This window comes from Sceloporus undulatus, chromosome 2, assembly GCF_019175285.1.
Source record: "Sceloporus undulatus isolate JIND9_A2432 ecotype Alabama chromosome 2, SceUnd_v1.1, whole genome shotgun sequence".
Lineage (NCBI taxonomy): Eukaryota > Metazoa > Chordata > Lepidosauria > Squamata > Phrynosomatidae > Sceloporus > Sceloporus undulatus.
Genome location: NC_056523.1, coordinates 73,737,580 through 73,756,137, shown reverse-complemented (window position 1 = coordinate 73,756,137; position 18,558 = coordinate 73,737,580). Strand labels below are relative to the sequence as shown.

The 18,558-nt window shown below is 41.0% G+C and overlaps 1 protein-coding gene across 1 annotated transcript in view; it reads left to right on the top strand.

Moving 5' to 3' along the window:
• The window catches only part of DOCK3 (dedicator of cytokinesis 3), a 294,107-nt gene that overhangs the window by 38,610 nt on the left and 236,939 nt on the right, over positions 1–18,558 (top strand). Inside the window, 1 exon segment of the mRNA XM_042447484.1 lies at positions 5,491–5,574. Coding sequence (XP_042303418.1) covers positions 5,491–5,574 — 84 coding nt within the window.

Genomic DNA, 18,558 nt, shown 5'->3' with positions numbered 1-18,558 from the left:
GGTCTGTTAGTCAAAGTCCAGTGAAAGCCCGAATGATTACACAAGTGAAGTTCCCAAGCAGCTAACGTGGCGGAAAAAAGGAACTGGGGAAAGAGCGGGAACACTGGGGCTTTATAAGGGATGGGCGGAGCTACCGCCAAAAAGTTGCTAAATGTTGCAAAGTAAACTTTGCCCAGTGATTCCAGAAGTTTCTGAACAGCACTACGCAAGCGCAGTACAACCCATTTATATGATTCGCAGAGAACACGAAGTAGAAATTTTATGTTAAATTTCATTGATTTTCTACTTATACAATTTGTTTACCGTATATAAAGTTTATCCTACTAAAATTGACAAACAATATATGATATTTGAACACAGTTCAACAGTTCTAAACAAATCCCAACAAAATCAGACTTTTTTAGATATGTAGTTATTATAATACGGTCAAATTTATCTTGGTAAATGTTAAGTAAATTTCTTACAGGTTAATTACCCTTCCAACTTTCATATATATCCCACTCAACTTAAGTAACTTGATCAAATTAATTTTTGTATATTTGTTATATCTGTAAATTGGTCAGTTAACAATTAATACTTACTTGATATTTCCCCCTTCTTTTTTTTGTTCCTATTAAATCTATTTATTAAACTATGTTGTATTAAATAAAAGCTATTGGAAAGTTCTGTAATTCCCTCTTTTAGCAGGTTCTTTTTGTGCGGAGGGAGCCCACACGGTTTGGTTGCTGCAAGCTCTTTTCGGAGGAAAAACAGGCAGCTCCAGACTGCCCCTTTGGGACAGTCTGTCGAGCCCCATAATGTATTTAGAGAGATTTGGCAATTTATTTCCCTGTATGCTGGTATCTCTTGTAGTGCAAGGAAGAATAATGTATCGTACAAATATACTTTTGTTCCCTGTGGGTGTTCAGATTCTGGCAGGCTTGGTGGGAGAAAAGGTCAATTACTGTTAGTTTTTGTTACTGTGATGAACTGACTCAAAAACCAGCCAATCAGAAGCCAGAGACTCTAAGCCAATCAGGTGCTGGCTGAGGAGTTTAAAGATTCCACTTGGCAATTGGTTTTGTCAGTCAGGGTTTAGAATGTTGAGGGAGGAGGCTGGTGTTCAGTTGAGGGAACAGTAGAGTCCAAGAGAGGAGTGTGTTCCAATAGTTCCTGAGGGGACAGTATTTTGTTAGAGGAGGTGTTGATAATAGACCAAGAAAGGGTCTGATAGGTCCAGAGAGGGACAGTATTAGTTTGGGAGTCTAGTGTAGCCAGGCTCAGAAAGAGGGGGTTTGGTTACATAATTTCCAGAGAGATATTATAGCCTTGGTGGCTGAGTTAGTAAAAAGAATTACCTAAAGAGGGACTGGGAAGTCCTGAGGTGGTTAAAGAATATCTGGGGAAAGAGGAATAACAGTAACGAAGTAAAGAATACAAATGTAACCAAGTATCACGTGCCTGAATTAACAGCTGTTTAATGTCATTTAGTTCAAGCAATATCTGTTCAAAACCTTTGTTCAATAAAGTTCATATTTTGTTTTATCTAAAGGTTTGTCCGCCATATATATTATGTCCACGCTACTATATTATATAATACTGTGAACCTGCCACATAAGAAAGGGAGTTTGTTACATAAATTGGTGGCAGCGGGGTGGGATTAGAAAACCCCATAGGACTGCCATAAGGTGAAGGAGTGTTGTCGTCACAGTTACATTTCTGCAAATATACGCCAGAATACTAGCTTTGCATTCTAGTTTCCATCCTGACTTTTGGAATTTTGCAAGAGGACATAGCAGGGGGTTGTGTTGTTTATTATGTGTACCTTTAAGTAATTTCGGACTTATGGTGACCCTAAGCTGAACCTATAATGGGGTTTTCTTAACATAAATTGTTCAGAGGAGGTTTGCCCTTGACTTTTCCTGAGACTGAGCATGACTTGCCCAAAGTCATTCACAAAGTTTCCATAGCTGAGTGGAGATTTGAACCCTGGTTTCAGCAGATGAGAACTCATCCACTTTGTATGACCCATTGACTTTTACCTCTTAACCTGACAGTGAGTGTTTAGAATTGGATAATATGCATTAGTTTTTATGTTGAACAAATAACTAGGATGGCAAAAGTTCTATACCTGCAAATTAAGAAAGTCCTGGCAAGAACCTGCCTTGGTACCACTAGCATCAGTTTCTTTGGCATCTAATAAGATAACAATGTAGGGCAGCGTGTGCTGTATCCAGACATAGACACCTTTGAATGGATGGTCTGATGAATATAGGCATGTTGCATTTCTCTTGGCCCATATATGCAGCCAGGAAGACATCCATCAAGCATTCCTACTTGTCATAATGGACTTGCTTTTTATTTTACTATCAACAGCACACACTAGCACATGTATCACTCAATCTTTCTGTGTTTTCCACTTGTTATTTTCACTGGAAACATTCAATCTGTCCTCAGTGTAAACTATAGCCTAAAGGTATACTGTACTTAGCAGTAGTTTCTATAAACATAAAACTTTGGATGTTTCTTTGTGGCTAATGTATCCCACTGTCAAAACCTTTTTGAAGGGTATCTCCATCTCCACCAGATAGAGGCCCAGCTTCATCATGGAGTCTCTCACTGGTTCCCAATTTTTGGGTTGCCCCTTTGATTCATTAGCAACATGTGACTTTGACATTTTATTGTGGGAAAAAGGCTTTTATTGTGGCAATCACATTGGCATGTAGCTCAAGTGAAAACTTTCTCTTTCAGTTGATAGTAAGACCTGGAAAAATATATGGACTCATTTACCATTTAAAACTAGGTCCATTGCCATAAAAGAGAATACTATCAAGTTGGTCCATCAGTGGTATCACACCCCAGTCAAATTGGCTTGTATGTCTACCAATGCTAATCCAAAATGTTGGAGGGGTTGTGAAGGTAGGGGAATCTTTGTACATATGTGGCTGGATTGTCCCTTAGTGCATGAGTATTGGACAGAAATTTTACAACTGAACTCCAAGATCACTAAACAAAGTATACAATTATCCCCATTCCTGCTCCTGTTCTCCATTTTTATGAATGAAAATAAAGCCCTGCAGCATAAAGAACTTATTAGTTTGCTTCTGGCTGTTGCCAGGCTTGAGATAATCAAGAACTGGAAAACTGGAAAGTTGACTATTGCAGGAAGGTGGACTAGACTCTGGGACTTGTGGTTAATGGAGAAAATGGAAGATAATAACAACAGAGCGAGAGGCTTACATTCTGGATTGACTTTTCATAAGATTTGGCACCCATTTATTGAATACATCCAGCAAGATTTAGTCTCTAGACACCCCCCAATTTTAGCTAAATTTTTATGGAAAGATGTCTTTCAGGATCCCTGAACACATCTTTTATCTATAATTTTCAGGGCCTTACCTGGGTTATTGCCTGTATTTATTGTTGTTTTGGCGTACTGTTTGTTGTCATGTTTTGTTTTAGAATATATTAATAAAATTTTAATTAATAATAATAATAATAATAATAATAATACAAAGTGGCCCCCTTTGCAAACTTCTTTCCTGCTAAAGGTGATTACCTAGTTTCAATTGTGTAAGGATTTTATCTTCCTAAGCAATTTTAGGCTGCATCAATAAAAGTATAGTGTCTAGATCAAAGAAAGTAATAGTGCCACTCTATTCTGCTCTGCTCAGGAGCTGGGGATGTTTAGTCTGGAGAAGAGAAGGTTAAGAGGTGACATGCTAGCCCTGTTTAAATATTTGAAGGGATGTCATATTGAGGAGGGAGCAAGCTTGTTTTCTGCTGCTCCAGAGATTAAGACATGGAACAATGGATGCAAGCTACAGGAAAAGAGATTGCACCTCAACATTAGGAGGAACTTCCTGACAGTCAGGGCTGTTTGACAGTGGAACACACTCCCTCGGAGTGTAGTGGAGTCTCCTTCCTTGGAGGTCTTTAAGCAGAGGTTGGATGGCCATCTGTCAGGGATGCTTTGATTGAGATTTCCTGCATGGCAGGGGGTTGGACTGGATGGCCTTTGTGGTCTCTTCCAACTCTATGATTCTATGAATGCTCCCTTTACTCTTGGGCCTTCCTCAATGATATGGCTTGTCCAGAGGTGTGCCATGCTGCAACATGAGCTCCAGGGTCAGTCTTCATTTTGCATTGTCAGAGTCTCAAGGGTTAAAACACAGCACACAGGGAAATGCTTGATGTGTGTGTGTTTGACCATGAGCATTCAGCAGAAGGATAAGGTTGATTAGCACAGCTGATGCTCATAGGCTCAAGGACACTTTGGTGTCCAAATGCACGTAGCCATGAGTGATGAAACAATGTGTCTGGATTACACAGGGGACACATGACATGGTTACACACCTGAACTCACTGGGTTTGGGAGACCACATGGTCTGGAGTCTATATAAACCCAGGGGTTTAAAGTGATAGCTTGTGGGTTTGTAGGAGTTGGTTTGGTATGCGTTGTGGAGATTGGAGAGATCTGTATTTCTTTTATAGCATTGTGAATAAAGAGCACTTCGGGAGACTTAGCTTCTCTGGTGGTTTATCAGAAGAAGTCTGGCATCGGTTTGCTGTGTGTCCCTGGAGGTTCCTGCATTGCTTCAGTTCCTGGAAGACATCCAGCTGCTGTTATCTCAACTGCCTTTGGAACCACAGTTCTGCTTCTAAAATTGCTAGCTCTGCTCAAAGGTCTGATTTAACCATAGGACTCGTTTGAGTTGCTGACAGTGGTTGTTGGACCCCAGCGGTTGTGCTGACATTTGCATTATAGATTGGATACACAGTCTTGGGCAGAACAGTGCTTAGCTCAATTTTAGCAAAATATTCTCCATCTACATTGTATTAATTTTTCATTCTTCCATATTTGTAAATCACAGAAAACATGGGTATGTACCCATGGGCCAAAAGGCCCATGCTCCTCCCAGCCTTGCATTGTCTTGTTTTGATGATGCAGACCAACAATCCCCATCCTTGGCAAAGGTCAAGCAGACCTACTGTTTGCTGGAGAGTTTCATGGCCTTGTTAGCTGCCTGCCGCATCGCACTGTTGTCTCCCAGATCTCTTTCTCACGTTGTCTCATTCAGCCAGGTGTCACCCATCCTATATCTGTGCATTTCATTTTTTCTAAGTGCAGTACCTTACATTTCTCGATGTTGAAATTCATTTTGTTAGCTTTCTAATCTATTGAGGTCATTTTGAATCTTGATCGTGTCCTCTGTGGTATTAGCTACTCCTCCTAATTTGTTGTCATCTGAAAATTTGATAAGTGTGCCCCTAATTTTGTTATCCAAGTCATTACAACTAATTCTTTAATAGGAAAGAATGTTAAACTGGAATATAGACACACTTTTAATGAAATTAGAGAAAAGCAATAGCAGCTTCATTTATATACCGCTTCATACCTCACCAAGCAGTCTCTAAGCAGTTTACAACTGTAACCTAATTGCCCTCAACAATTCATTATACTTTTGAAGAATACAATGTCTAATATTTTAATATATTATTTCTTTCTAGTTATATGCAGCTTCCGAGGCCCTGTGCAACAAGGCTTGGTTCTAGAACTAGGAGAAACTGTCCAGATCCTGGAAAAATGTGAAGGTGAGTACGATGTGTTGAAAATACGCCTTATTTTGTTTTAATATATTACAGTATTTCTTTAAAACTTTGAACTCCCTGTTGCACTGCTTTCCTATTCATCTAACCTGGTATTAACCATTGTGAATATTGTAGGATTTTGTGTGTGTGAAAATGTGTAGGAATGCTTTAATAATAAAAGAAAATGAGTGCTTTTGTGCACCTGTCTGCAGATAGCTCCAAGACCATGACATGTAGACACTTGAAAGGAAAGGATACTAATGGGATTATAAGGATGTGAACCTCAATGTTACTTTGTTTTGTAAATGAGTTACAGTTGGCCCTCTGTATTCACAAGAGTTCGATTCTAGAGTCCCCCCCCCTCCCTGAGGATACCAAAAAAAGTGGGACCTAAAGACACATTATTATCAATGGTTGCCCACATGTGCATGGCCGTGCCAGTAGGGCTGTGTGTACATGTCGCCAATGATGATAATTGGGCATGGTCATCCACAGACGCTCCAGCCCACAGATGGCTAGCTCATCAAAATGGAGGGCTGACTAATTTGAGCTGCAGCCTACATTATCATCTTCACTTGCTAAGTGGTAGACTTCCCTGATCTTTCTAGCCAGAAGATATGAAGCTGCAGACAGGGATATTAATTTCTTCAGAGGGTGGCTCCTTATAGTGCTTCTCTCCACAGAGAAGGACATTATTCTAACTGTCAGGGTGGAGGAGAGTGAGAAAGGCAAAGGTTAAATGGGCACTGGGTTTTTTAAAATACATAATTATTTATATATTTATTTTATTTATGTCCCATCTTTCTCCTTATTCAGGACTTAAGTAGGAATTGTTCTGGACTTGGTCATAGTTCTTGGCATCCCTAGGAGTTTGTTTGCTGCTGCACACTGATATATGCTACTTGTGTGTGTGTGTGTGTATGTGTGTGTGCGTGCACATCTTCCCAGTCTTCATATATTTTCCCAGTCTCAAACTACTAAGTTAATACGAAGAATGTCAAACAAATTGAATCATAGAATCGTAGAATCATAGAGTTGGAAGAGACCGCAAGGGCCATGCAGTCCAACCCCCTGCCATGGACTACTAATAGAAATTGACTCTTTCTCTACATTAGATATTTTTTAGCATTTGGCCATGATTTTCCAAGCCCATCTGCCTGGTGGCAGAGATCCAACTCACTTCAGGGGAAGGTAATGGCAAACCCCCTCTGAAGAAAAGTTTTCAAGAAACCCCCATAATAAGTTCTCCTTAGGCCCGCTCTTTCATGCCCATCTGCTTTGCATAAAGACTCTCTTGTGCTTTTTCCTGTCCCATATTAAAACTCCTGCTGAGTCTATTTTACTTGACTGAGTGACAAAAGTTATGAGCTGGGCTGTAGTGACATTTATGAATCTAGAGATTGCTCTCCAACCCCCTCTACTGTTCTTCTTCATGGTCTCTTTGACTCACACAAATGGGTTATTCTGCACCTGCACAGTGCATATTTCGAAACTTTTGCCCATCATCAACAGGAATAGTGTTCTTTGGATTGACCTTTAGTTTCGCCAATCTTTGTTGCCCTTCGTTGGCCTATTTGGTCCTAGGAATATGTCTGGTCATTCAGCCGTTGTAGTACAGGCCATGCTCAGCCTTTGCTCTATTTCTTCTGCTGGTATCCTTTAAAGAATTTGTCTCCTGTGACGCTAAGATCCTGGAAAGGTATGGGCACCTGAAATGTCTTCTCTGCCTTGGTGAAGCTCATATGGTTGCCTCTTGTGTCCACTGTATTACCTTTACACCCAGATGAGATAGAATAAAGTGTTGCATATTTGCATATAAGACACACTTATATGAACAGGCCCTCAGGCCTCAATTGCTATCTTCTCAGCCTTTGAGATTGGTTGATATGGAGTCAGCTTCTTCTTGTAACTCCACCTTGGCCTCAGTCCTGGCTTCTGACTCCTCTGTTCATCCTGTGGTTAAGGAGTCATTGACAGATTTGGTCTCCATGTTGTTGAAGATTACATGATCCAGTTCCGACAGTTGGGTGGTGTACCCTTTCCCTCCTACTCCCAGCTGATCCCTGAATATAGAGATAGAATCAGTGGTTCAACAATGCAAGTAGAAAAAGAAGCACACCAAGGTTAAAAGCTGTCACCATTGTCCAGACTCTACTTTCAAGACCTTCCAATGTTGTTTCCAAGTTTGTTCCTTTGCATGGACTATCCTCTGCTGCTCAATAGGCCCCTGCTACACTCAAGATGGCAGGGTCCATTTATCAAAGAGATCCTTCTGTTCAAGTATTGGAGACCTTGCAATGTTCTTCCAACTGTATAGAATTTGTTTCAGTTACATATCAACCCAAGACAAAGAACATATCTGAGGGCAAGATTCTGGCGTTCTTCCCTGTTTGAGGTTATCCGTTTTACCTCCTTCTGTTCAGCCTCCTACGTTGGGAATAACTGTTGCTAGATCCCTACCCTCTCTGCCCTCTCCATCACATCAACAGTCACTTTGGTCTCAGTCTAGATCTGGCTTTCCTTCTTCTGCTGATTCCAACTAATTCTTGAGCTTGTAGTGTCACTCTAGGAGATTTCATCAGTCAATGCTCTTTGGGAATATCTAGGAATTCTCATAGGTATCATGCCCATCATAGGTGAAGACTCCTGAGGTTGATCTCCAAGATATAAGCTTTCTGGGCTTCCATAGTTCCTATTCACAGGATTATTTGTACCCTTATACAGCGTGTGCCCCCCATGTGTGGGCTTGCCATCCACGGTTTTAAGCTTACACGGATGGCAAGTCCCGGATGTTATAATGGCATGCAACCATTGGAATGAATGGGACTTGAGGTCCTGTGTTTTTTTCCATACATGGGGGGTCTGGAAATGTAAGTCATAAAGAATATAAAATATAGATATAAAATATAACTGCATATACAAATAGTAAAAACCTAATCATTTACTAAAACCTTATTTTCACGGATCTTAACTGCAGCAGCACAAAATTTTACTATTTTGGTCAACATCTTTGTATACTGTCCTGATGTCAACAAAAGAATATAAAAAGCCTCTGAATGACCAGGGAATACTTTTATATATGGTTCAATAAGAGTTTCCTGAATTCCAAGATAAAAGGGACAGTGCAGAAGAATATGAGTTATTGTTTCAATTTCACAGAGTTGCAGGGGCATTCACGTTGATAGTACAGTAAAGAATCTTTTTAAATTTCCCTTCTTGTTTTAAAATTTTTTATGGAAAGATAGAAGGGCTAGAATTAATCATAAGATCTTGACAAAGAACGTTGAGAAGGGTGGCTGTGAACTTCCCGATTTAAAGATCTACTATTGGGCATGTGGATTAATATGGATTTTGGACTGGATTAAGGTAGAAGACACCAAAATGCTAAGTATTGAATCATGTGACATGCGGTTTGGATGGCACGCATATGTGTGGTACCGAAAGCATCAGGTTAATATTGAGTTTACGCATCATGTTGTCCGTAAATCGCTGATTAAAATATGGAATAAGATCAAAGAGAAGTTTTATTTAAAGATCCCAGGTTGGGTGTCCCCACAAGAGGCATTTTTCAGCAGATGGGAAAAAGATAAGATTGGCTTAGATACAAAGAAATCTGCTTAAAGACCTCCAAAGAAGGAGACTCCACTACATTCTGAGGGAGTGTGTTCCACTGTCAAACAGCCCTTACTGTCCGATCTTGAAATACCAAAAGGATTAAACCACTAGGCCAAAAACTTAATTTTAGCCCAAACCTAAAAATAGCTAACCAAGCCCTAGCTTCAGCTTTCAGGAAACCGACATCCAGCCTCAGAGCATCATTACAGACCCAATGTGGTACTTGCAAGATAGCCCTCAGGAATTTTTAATGAACTACTTCCAGGGTAGTAAAAGAGAAGTAAGCACCTAATTGAGCACCATAGAGTAGTTAACTGAGGGGTTTGGCCTGAAATAACCTTAGGGCAGCTGGAACATATTGTGCTCCTTTAGCATATAAACGAATTTTTGTATTACAGATGTAGATCTCTATGCCACTTCTGCAACATACTCTGCATGTGCCTTACAATTTCCGTTAGACTGGAATATGACACCAAGATACTTAAAGGTCCTTACTTGTTCAATCCTATGACCATTTAATAACCATTTATACAGTTTTAGTCTTTTTGTAAACACCATAACTTTGATATTCTCATAATTTATTTGAAGATCTTTCTCTTGGCTATAGTGTATTAGGACATGCAGTGCTCTCTGTAAACCAATGGGTGTTTGCGATAATATCACTGCAACATCAGCATATAGCAGCAGTGAAATATGTCTCCCTGCTAATTTGGAAGGGTGAAAATCTAACTGACTAAGAGCAACAACCACTGAATTAATGTAAAAGTTAAACAACAATGGGGCTAATATACATCCCTGCTTGACTCCATTATGCGTGAAGAATTTATTATACAGCTGACCTTCCAAGTTACACCTTATTTTCAAGGCTGTATTTTCATGTAGCTTGTAAATAAGTAATAATAAGCAAGGATCTATTGATGAGGGCTCTAATTTGTTCCACATTCTATCTCTAGAGATTGAATCAAAAGCAGATTTAAATGCTGCATATCCAGTAAACCCTTTAGCTTTACTGGAATATTTTTCTACCAAATGTTGCAAGATTAGGACCTGATCCAAAGTAAACCTTTCTGATCTAAAATCCACCTGTTCATCAGCCAGAACATTTCTGTTATCCATTCAATATTGTAATTTCCAATATAGATGTCTAGCATAAATTTTACTAACTATTGATAACAAACTGACTGGGTGATAATTTGCTTGATTTCCTTTCTGCCTTTCTTAAAGATTGGAATAATAATAGCTATATTCCAATCAGATGGTATGTGGGCATTCTGATCAATATATTTAAAAAGATATGCCAGAACTGGAGCCCACCAATCTATAGTGAATTTAATTAGCTCAAGGGGAATATCATCACCACCTGGAGCTTGCCTGGTTTAAATTGATTTACAAGCTCTGTCACTTCATCAATTGATACTGGTTGCCATTCTGTCAGGTTCCCGGTAATACTTGAAAGGTAGGGAATTCTTTATTGACATATAACTCATAAAAATGAGCTTCCCAAACTCCAGCAGGAATATGACAGTTTACCCATATGGAGCGACTTTTGGATGCTGTTGACATAAGGCGCCAAAAGGTTTTCACATCTTTTCCCCTAACTGCAACTGCATTAATAACTTGTTCCCATAGTACTTGTTGTGCTCTACTTTTTTTTTTTTTTAGTCTTGATCAATTTTTATGATCTCTTTTTAGTTGCAATAGATTCTCTAAAACTTCTGAGTTTTCCTTGTGGAGCTTAAATTTAAAAGTAAGCCATTTTTTTTAGCATCCCTACACTCACGATTGAACCAATCCTTTGAACTAAACTTGATGAGGACATGAAAAACAACCTTCTCTGTAGCTGCTCCTACCCTCTGGAATGCCCTTCTATGGGAGGGTAGGCTGGCCCCCTCCCTACTTTCCTTTCTCTGTCAGGCTAAGTTTTGTATGTTTTATGTAACTGTTTTACTGGTTTTGGCTAGGTAATATTAATTGTTTTTAAATTTTTATTGTAAAATTTTAAAGATGATTTTATGTGAGCTGCCATGGGTCCTTTTCTGAGAGAATATAAAAATTCAGGGCAGTAAGCACTCTCGGACTCATCACTGGGAATGTCTGTTGACAGCTGCATCAGCCCAGCCTAGTGTTCAGCACATTGACATTGCCTTGTAGGAGAGCCCATTGGTGGCACATCAGGAGTCCTGTCTAGAGCCCAACTCATCCAGTCTGTCCCAAAGCACTTCTTTCAAATTGCTCAGCCTTTGATTGCTGCTTCATCTTTCAGGTGAGGTTTCTGTTGTGTCTTGGATCCTTCAACCTTCACCCGTGGCTTGTCATCTGATTCTAACTTGGACATTATTCCAGCATGCAAGTATTCTCCAATGTTTTTAGGTGGACAAGATCCTTCTTCTCCCACAGAAGATGTCATAATGTTCATGAAATGGATTATGAGAATGGCAAAGTCATTAGACTTGACTGTAATGCAGCTGAAAGCACAAATTGATGGCCCAGTTTTCCACCATGTCCAGACTCAGGCTGCTACTCCAGCTGCTTTGTCCAATGTCCTATACCAGTGATGGCAAATGTTTTAGAGACTGAGTGCCCAAACTGCAACCCAAAACCCACTTATTAATCGCAAAGTGCCATGTCCCTCTGACTTTCTAGTAACAAACTATGCTGAGGTGATGGCGAGTGTGCCCACAGAGAGGGCTCTGAGTGCCTCTTCTGGCACTTGTGCCATAGGTTCGCCACCACTGTCCTATACGTTCTGCAAGTCATTTGCAAATGCTGGACGACCCCTTCTTCCATACCCTCTACATCCAGCAGCATAAAAGCCCTTCACAGAGTTCAGGATTCTGACATTGTTTGGCTTAGTCAACTCTCTAAGACAAATTCAATCATTGTTGATGCTCTTCAATCTCGGGCATTCCGGAGGTTACTCTCAGCATTGGCTGACAAAGGGGAAAAAGTTGGACTTGATGGGCATAAAGTTTTATTCCTCTGCTGCCCTCATTTGTAAAATCTCCAACTATCTTGCATGCATGGGTGCATATTACCAGCTGTTCTGAGATAAGCTAATTCCTGTTTTCAATAAATTGAGTGATGAAGGTTGTAGTGGGTGATGAAGTTTGAGTGATGAAGGTAGAGTAGTGTCATTGCTCCAGTCTGAAGTTCATAAATTGGCTGGGCAACAGATCACAACTTCCTGCCACATGGCAAACTTCAGTGGTAAGCTTCTGGCTGTAGCTGGAGCACTTTGAAGACATGTCTGGCTTTGGTCTTCTGGGATTTCTGATCAGGCGTGTTTAGTGATTAAATACCTGCCCTCTGATGGTCTTTTCAACTCCAGTACCAATGTGAAACTGGAGCATACTCAGAAGATGCAGTCCATCATTCAATCCCCTGATCCAGCTTGGTTCTGAGTCTAGGTCCGTGTGGTATAGATATGGTTTGACCTCAAAGTGTGCCTATACTCCCACATGAGCTCAGTATTGTCATACCCTTCTGCTGCTTTCATCTGCTGGGCAGAAGCTGACCCCACCTGCTCCCAAATTTGTCTGTCCTTTCCAAGAAGCTTCAGAGTGACTCCTCTAAATGTTGCATTTAACTTCTTTCAGGGTGACTGCCTTGCTCCCACTGTATCACCAATGCCTATACAGCTTTTTCACAACAGGCCTGAGAAGTTCTACCCTGCCTAGGCCACCATCACCTCAGATTTGTGTGTTCTTGACATCATTGCAAGAGGTTATGCTACTGAATTCTGGAAGTGTTCTCCCTTAGGCAGTCTTTGTTCCACACCTCCCTCAACCATACTGCTTCAGGAGGTTGAAACTCTCTTGCAAAAACTGGTATTTATGCCCAGTCCTCTTCAGTTTCATCAGGGACTCTTCTCCTGTTCCTTCATTGTAACCAAGAAGGATAAGTGTTTGCATCGTATACTGGACCTTCAAGTCATCAATCACTACATCTGTTTGTGATGCTTCAAGAGGTGACTCTCAACTCCATCCTTCCTTTTATGCATGCTGATGATTGGTTTGCCACTTGGGACTTCAGGGATGTTTACTTCCATATTTTGATCCGATCATCTCACCAACATTTTCTCTGATTTACAGTAGGAACGTGAGTTTGCTGGGTCTGAGTTCTTTCCTTCTTTTCTATGGCAGCAAGGTGTTATCTTTGGTTGGTTGTGCCTTCCACCAGGTGGCAGCTCTTGCTGAACACAGACCTTGTTTTGCACCTTCTGACGTAACTGGGCCTTTTCCTGAACTGAGAGAAATCTCTTGTGATTCCCACTCAAAAGATAAGGTTCATCAGGGTGATCCTGGATTTGAAAGCCCAGGTTGTCTTCTAGACAACTGATTCTCAACATTTTGTTGTTTGGTCCTCTGGTGTCTTTGGTACAGAAGGCTGAGGGCCAGACATGTACGTTGGGCTACATGGAGTCCACCATGTTGGTCATGCATCATGTTAGCTTTCAAATGCAATCTTTGCAAGCCTGGTTCATTTCTCAGTTCATTTTGTGTTAAGATTGTCCCCAAAAGTGACTCATCATTCCGAGGATTGTTCAGCATTCTCTTGGGTGATGGTTAGAGACATCCCAGGTCCAGATTGGCATACCTTTCTCTCTTTCTTAGTCTCAAGTGCTTACCACAATGGATGCTTCAGTGATGGGACAGGGAGTCCATCTTGATAGCTTCTTCATACAAGGCCTGTGGTGGCTGGAAAAAAAAGACCCTCCACATCAGTGTCATGGAACTGTTAATGATGATGAAGCCCACTCCTTCAATATTCTTCTGCATAATGAAAGTGTTACAGGTGTTGACCGACAATACCACAGTTATGCACTGCTTCAACAAGCAAGAGGGTATAAAGTACACGACTCTCAACTGCCTCATACCACGCCTTTGGGATTGGTGCATCAAAGGAAACATCATGATTGCAGTGGTTCATCTTCCCAATGAAGACAACATCCTAACAGATATGCTTAGCAAAATGTCAGATTCATCTTATGACTGGATGCTCCATCCCAAGGTTGTGGTACTGGTCTTCTGTCACTCGGGCACTGGTCTTCTGTCACTGGACTTCTTTGATTTCAAGATGAATGCTCAATGTGAGGTGTTTTGTTTTCTATACTCATCAAGAGAGACTGCATAGAGATGCCTTCTTTTTGGGGGGGGGGAGGCATCGCTGTGTAAGCTTTCCCTCTTTTCCCTCTTCTCACAAAGGTAATAGCCAAGCGCCGCCAGGACAGACCAACTTGTTTTCTGACCAAGCAGCCTCTTCTACACCTGTCTTGAGGGGCATATGTTCAATTTCCACAAAGACCAGAACTTCTCACCCTGTACTGAGCCCAGATCAGACCTCAGCCTTTACAACCTGAACCTCACAGCTTCCTTGCCTGTTGCTCTCAAGGACATTATTGCTGCTGCTCATCAACCTTCCAACAGGTGCTCATACTCTTACAAATGGGGGATGTTTCAAGAATTCTTGACATGTTCTGGATTTCCTTCTCATGTTATCTTCTAGGGGTTTGTTTCTTTTGTCTATCCAGTGTTATCTCATTGCAATTTCTGCAGAATTTCAACTGCTTGGGAAGTCTTCCTGCTTTCTCAGTCTTCTTGTTAAGAGATTCTTGAAAGGCTATAATAACCTCTGTCCTCCAGTGTTGGGCCCGACACTATGGTAGAGCTTGGAACTCATCTTGCTTCAGCTTTTGTGCCTATGGCTGCCAGAATTCTCTAGTTGCTTTCTTTGAAGACTGCTTTCCTGATAGCAATTGTGCCCACTAGATGGACTGGAGAACTCAGTGCTTTCCATGTCCATACCTGAACTTGCACCACAATTGAGATGTCTTGAAACCCCACATTACCTTTTTGTCTAGGGTAATGTCTGCTTTCCATGCCAAGTTTAGTTCCCACTTCTGCATTCCAGAAGAAATTGCACTGTCTAGACATGTGGAAAGCTTTTACCTTCTATATCAACAGCACGTTGGCTTTTTAGACTTCAGAAGGACTCTACTACTTTTTATGAAGAAAAGACTGCCTGTTTCATCTCAGTGCTTCTCAAAGTGAATAGTATCAGCTATTTGTCTCATGTTATGAACTGGCTTGAATTTTAGGTCATTCCACATGGGGTGTTGCCACATCTCCTGCTTTCTTGGCTGGTGTTGGGTGACTACTTGGTCACAGCCAATTACTTTTATAACTCATTACAGAGTGGACTTGAGGTCTCGAGCTGATACTGTCTTAGGGACATGTATACCTTATTCTTCTATATGTTGACAGTATTGAGGTTTCAGGACAACTCTGTCTTCTGAAGCATGGTTTTATATTGTGTATTGACATTTCAGATTAATTCTGTCTTCTGGAACTTGTTCAGAACTGGTATTACTTTGTATAGCTAAGACGTGTTATGCTTATGTTTGATGTGTTTTAGTAGGCTTCTGATTTGTTTACAATGGCCTGTGTAGCATTCTATTCTCCCATTTGTATGAGTCACAGATGCCACAAAGGAAAAGGACAGGTTGCATACCTGTAACTGTAGTTTTTTGAGTGGTCATCTGTGAACTCACACATCCTTCCCTCATTGTGTCCTCCCTATCCTTTGGATTGCTGCACCAACATCCATGGAACTGAGGGTTTCTGTGGGTCATCCCCTATATAGGGGTGTTGGAGGTGGGCAGGCTACTGACCAAATACTTGTGGTTCTGAAAAATGTGTTGCATAGGCACAGAATAACCCATTTGTGGGAATGTGGCCTATGCAACACAGATGACTACTTAAATAACTAAAGTTCCAGGTATGCAGCCTGTCCTTTTCCATTCAGCCATTCTGTTCTTTCATATAGTTAAGCAAAAAGAGGGAGAGAGAGAGAATGAGAGCAAGAGAGTCATGAAATATGAAGAGCTAACTGTGTTTCTGCTCTTTGACTTGTGGTTCAGTAAGAGGTGCACGTATTTTAGTCTCAGTGCCTGCCAGTCAGTCAGGAGAATCTTGTTTACCTTTAGTTCTATTCATTTCACTTCCCCTGAACTCCCATTCTGCTGCTAACACAGGAGACTCCTTGTCTTCTAAGAGGTATTAATAAAGCAACTGTATGATGCTGTGTTAGAGAAAACTAGATCTCCACCAACTGTGGTGCACGCAACAGTATGAGCCTATGTTTTAATGAATTATTTGAAAACCACGATTGTTAAAATGCTTTGTAAAACCTAATCTGACCCAGTTTCTGTAAGAATGACTACAGCATTATTGGTAGTAATCCAGTCAGAAAGGGGTCAATCAGAAGGGGGGGAGGTCAAGATGTTTGTTCACCATCTGTCTAGAAATATTTGAACTCTAACCTCATTATCTTATGGTAATGGTGCCTGGTAAGGATATTTTTTAAATCAGGCTGTTCAGAAATATATCTAAATTAGTTTGTGAGAAGTCGAAGGCTTTCATGGCTGGCATCGATAATTTTTTGTGGGGTTTTCAGACTATGTGGCCATGTTCTAGAAGAGTTTATTCCTGACGTTTCACCTGCATCTGTGGCTGGTATCTTCAGAGAATGCATTTTCTGAAGATGCCAGCCACAGATGTAGGCAAAATGTCAGGAATAAAATCTTCCAGAACATGGCCACATAGCCTGAAAAACCCACAAAAACGATTAATTTGTGAGTTTTGTTATATTAGATAGTCCCCCGCTAGTATTTTATCAGTAATAAAATTACATATATTCTCAAAACTATCTTACTCATATAATAGTGTTTGCAATAAACAAAGCATGGTGCATGCTATGCACTGAGCTTATGTTGTCTTGTATGGGAAATGTTTCATAATTCAAGCTACAGCACTATGCATTCTTAACATAAAGACTTGTGTGAACAATCAAGATTGCCCTGTATGTTCTTTTTACTTCATAGCTTGTATCTGATTGGAGATATGGATGTTGTGTCAGTTGTCGAATTGTCAAAGTCTCTTCTGCTTCTTTATTACCTCCTTTATCATATCTTAATCTTCAAGAACTAGTTTTATGGTCTGGTTATGGTCTCAGTTCCTGCCACACATACCTTCTGGAACCTCACAGCTTTGGTTTGATATTTTTAATGCAAGTGTCACAGTGATCAAAATGATCATGGTCAAATTGATGTGTTTCTGCTCTTACTTCTAAGCTATTTTGAGGAATATTTTCATGCTTCTGCAACCACAACCATAGTAGATACTAGTTGATTTGCAGGAGAGGATACTTATTTGATCTACTAAAATGTCAAAATTCCAGCCCTCATACATCGGAATTTATCAGTGTCATTGACATCAGTCACATAATTTCAGGTTAGTGTGATTTTCTGGACTAGAAGATCTTGAGCAGCCGTGAAGTGGTTCAGATAGTTTTTGACATCTTCTTTAAGATCTAGATCTAAAGATCAATGTATAACGGTCTTTTCTCTCTTTTTCTTATTTGTGGCTGGCAAGATCTTAACTGTTTTCTTTTTCTAATGGTTCCCATGCAACATTTGCAAGCAGATACCAACTTTGTCACATATAGACTTCATTTTCTATCAGTGGTGTTGACATGACTTAACACCTTTGAAATACAGTTACCTCTATGGTGATAATATCAGTTCCTCAGGGGTGGTCCACCGTTCATCAAGTGATGCGTACCTTAATTCTGTCAGTATTTCTTCAACACAGTTGTGGTTGATACTATGCCAAAACAATATTAAAATATATAGGATCATCCTTCTACCTATGGTCCTTTTAATTACAGGACTGGGTGCAATCTGCTATTATAGCTTCATGTGGCATTTTTTTTTTTATAAAATTTGGGGAGAAACAGTGTGTATCCCCAGCTGGCATCGTTAATGCCACCACTTAGGGAATTTTGAAAGAAATTTTAATGAATGAAGTGACAGGAACTCTACCATACTCCAAGGCCTTACAGACGGGCTAAAAAGTACGCCAGACACGTACTAGGGTTAAGAGGGGTGGTGCTTCCATACCGCAACTAGCCTACGCGTGCTTGCGCGCACAAATGGTGGCGGCCGTTCCACACGGCCGCCCCATCAATACGACGAGCCGCGCCCCTCCAAACTAGGCGGGTCGCGGCAGGGCACCTAGGGCGCCCTTTCCGCCCACCGAAGGAGCTCTGTTTCGGAGCTCCTTCCTGGTTTGGTCCTCGGCACAGCCTTCAGACGGCTGCGCCAGCGGACCAAAGAGAAAGGGCCAAACGGCCCTTCTCCTTCTCCCCCCGCTGCGGGTTTCCTTGCTGAAGCCCCAAGACACCCCTTTCCAGGCTGCGGGGAAGGGGCCTTTTGCCGCTTCCCCGCAGCCCGAAAGCGGCGGATCGGGGCCTCAGCGGCTGCTACTCTCGCCACTGGGCCCCGATCCGCGGGGAAAAGGTGTGCCTACAGGC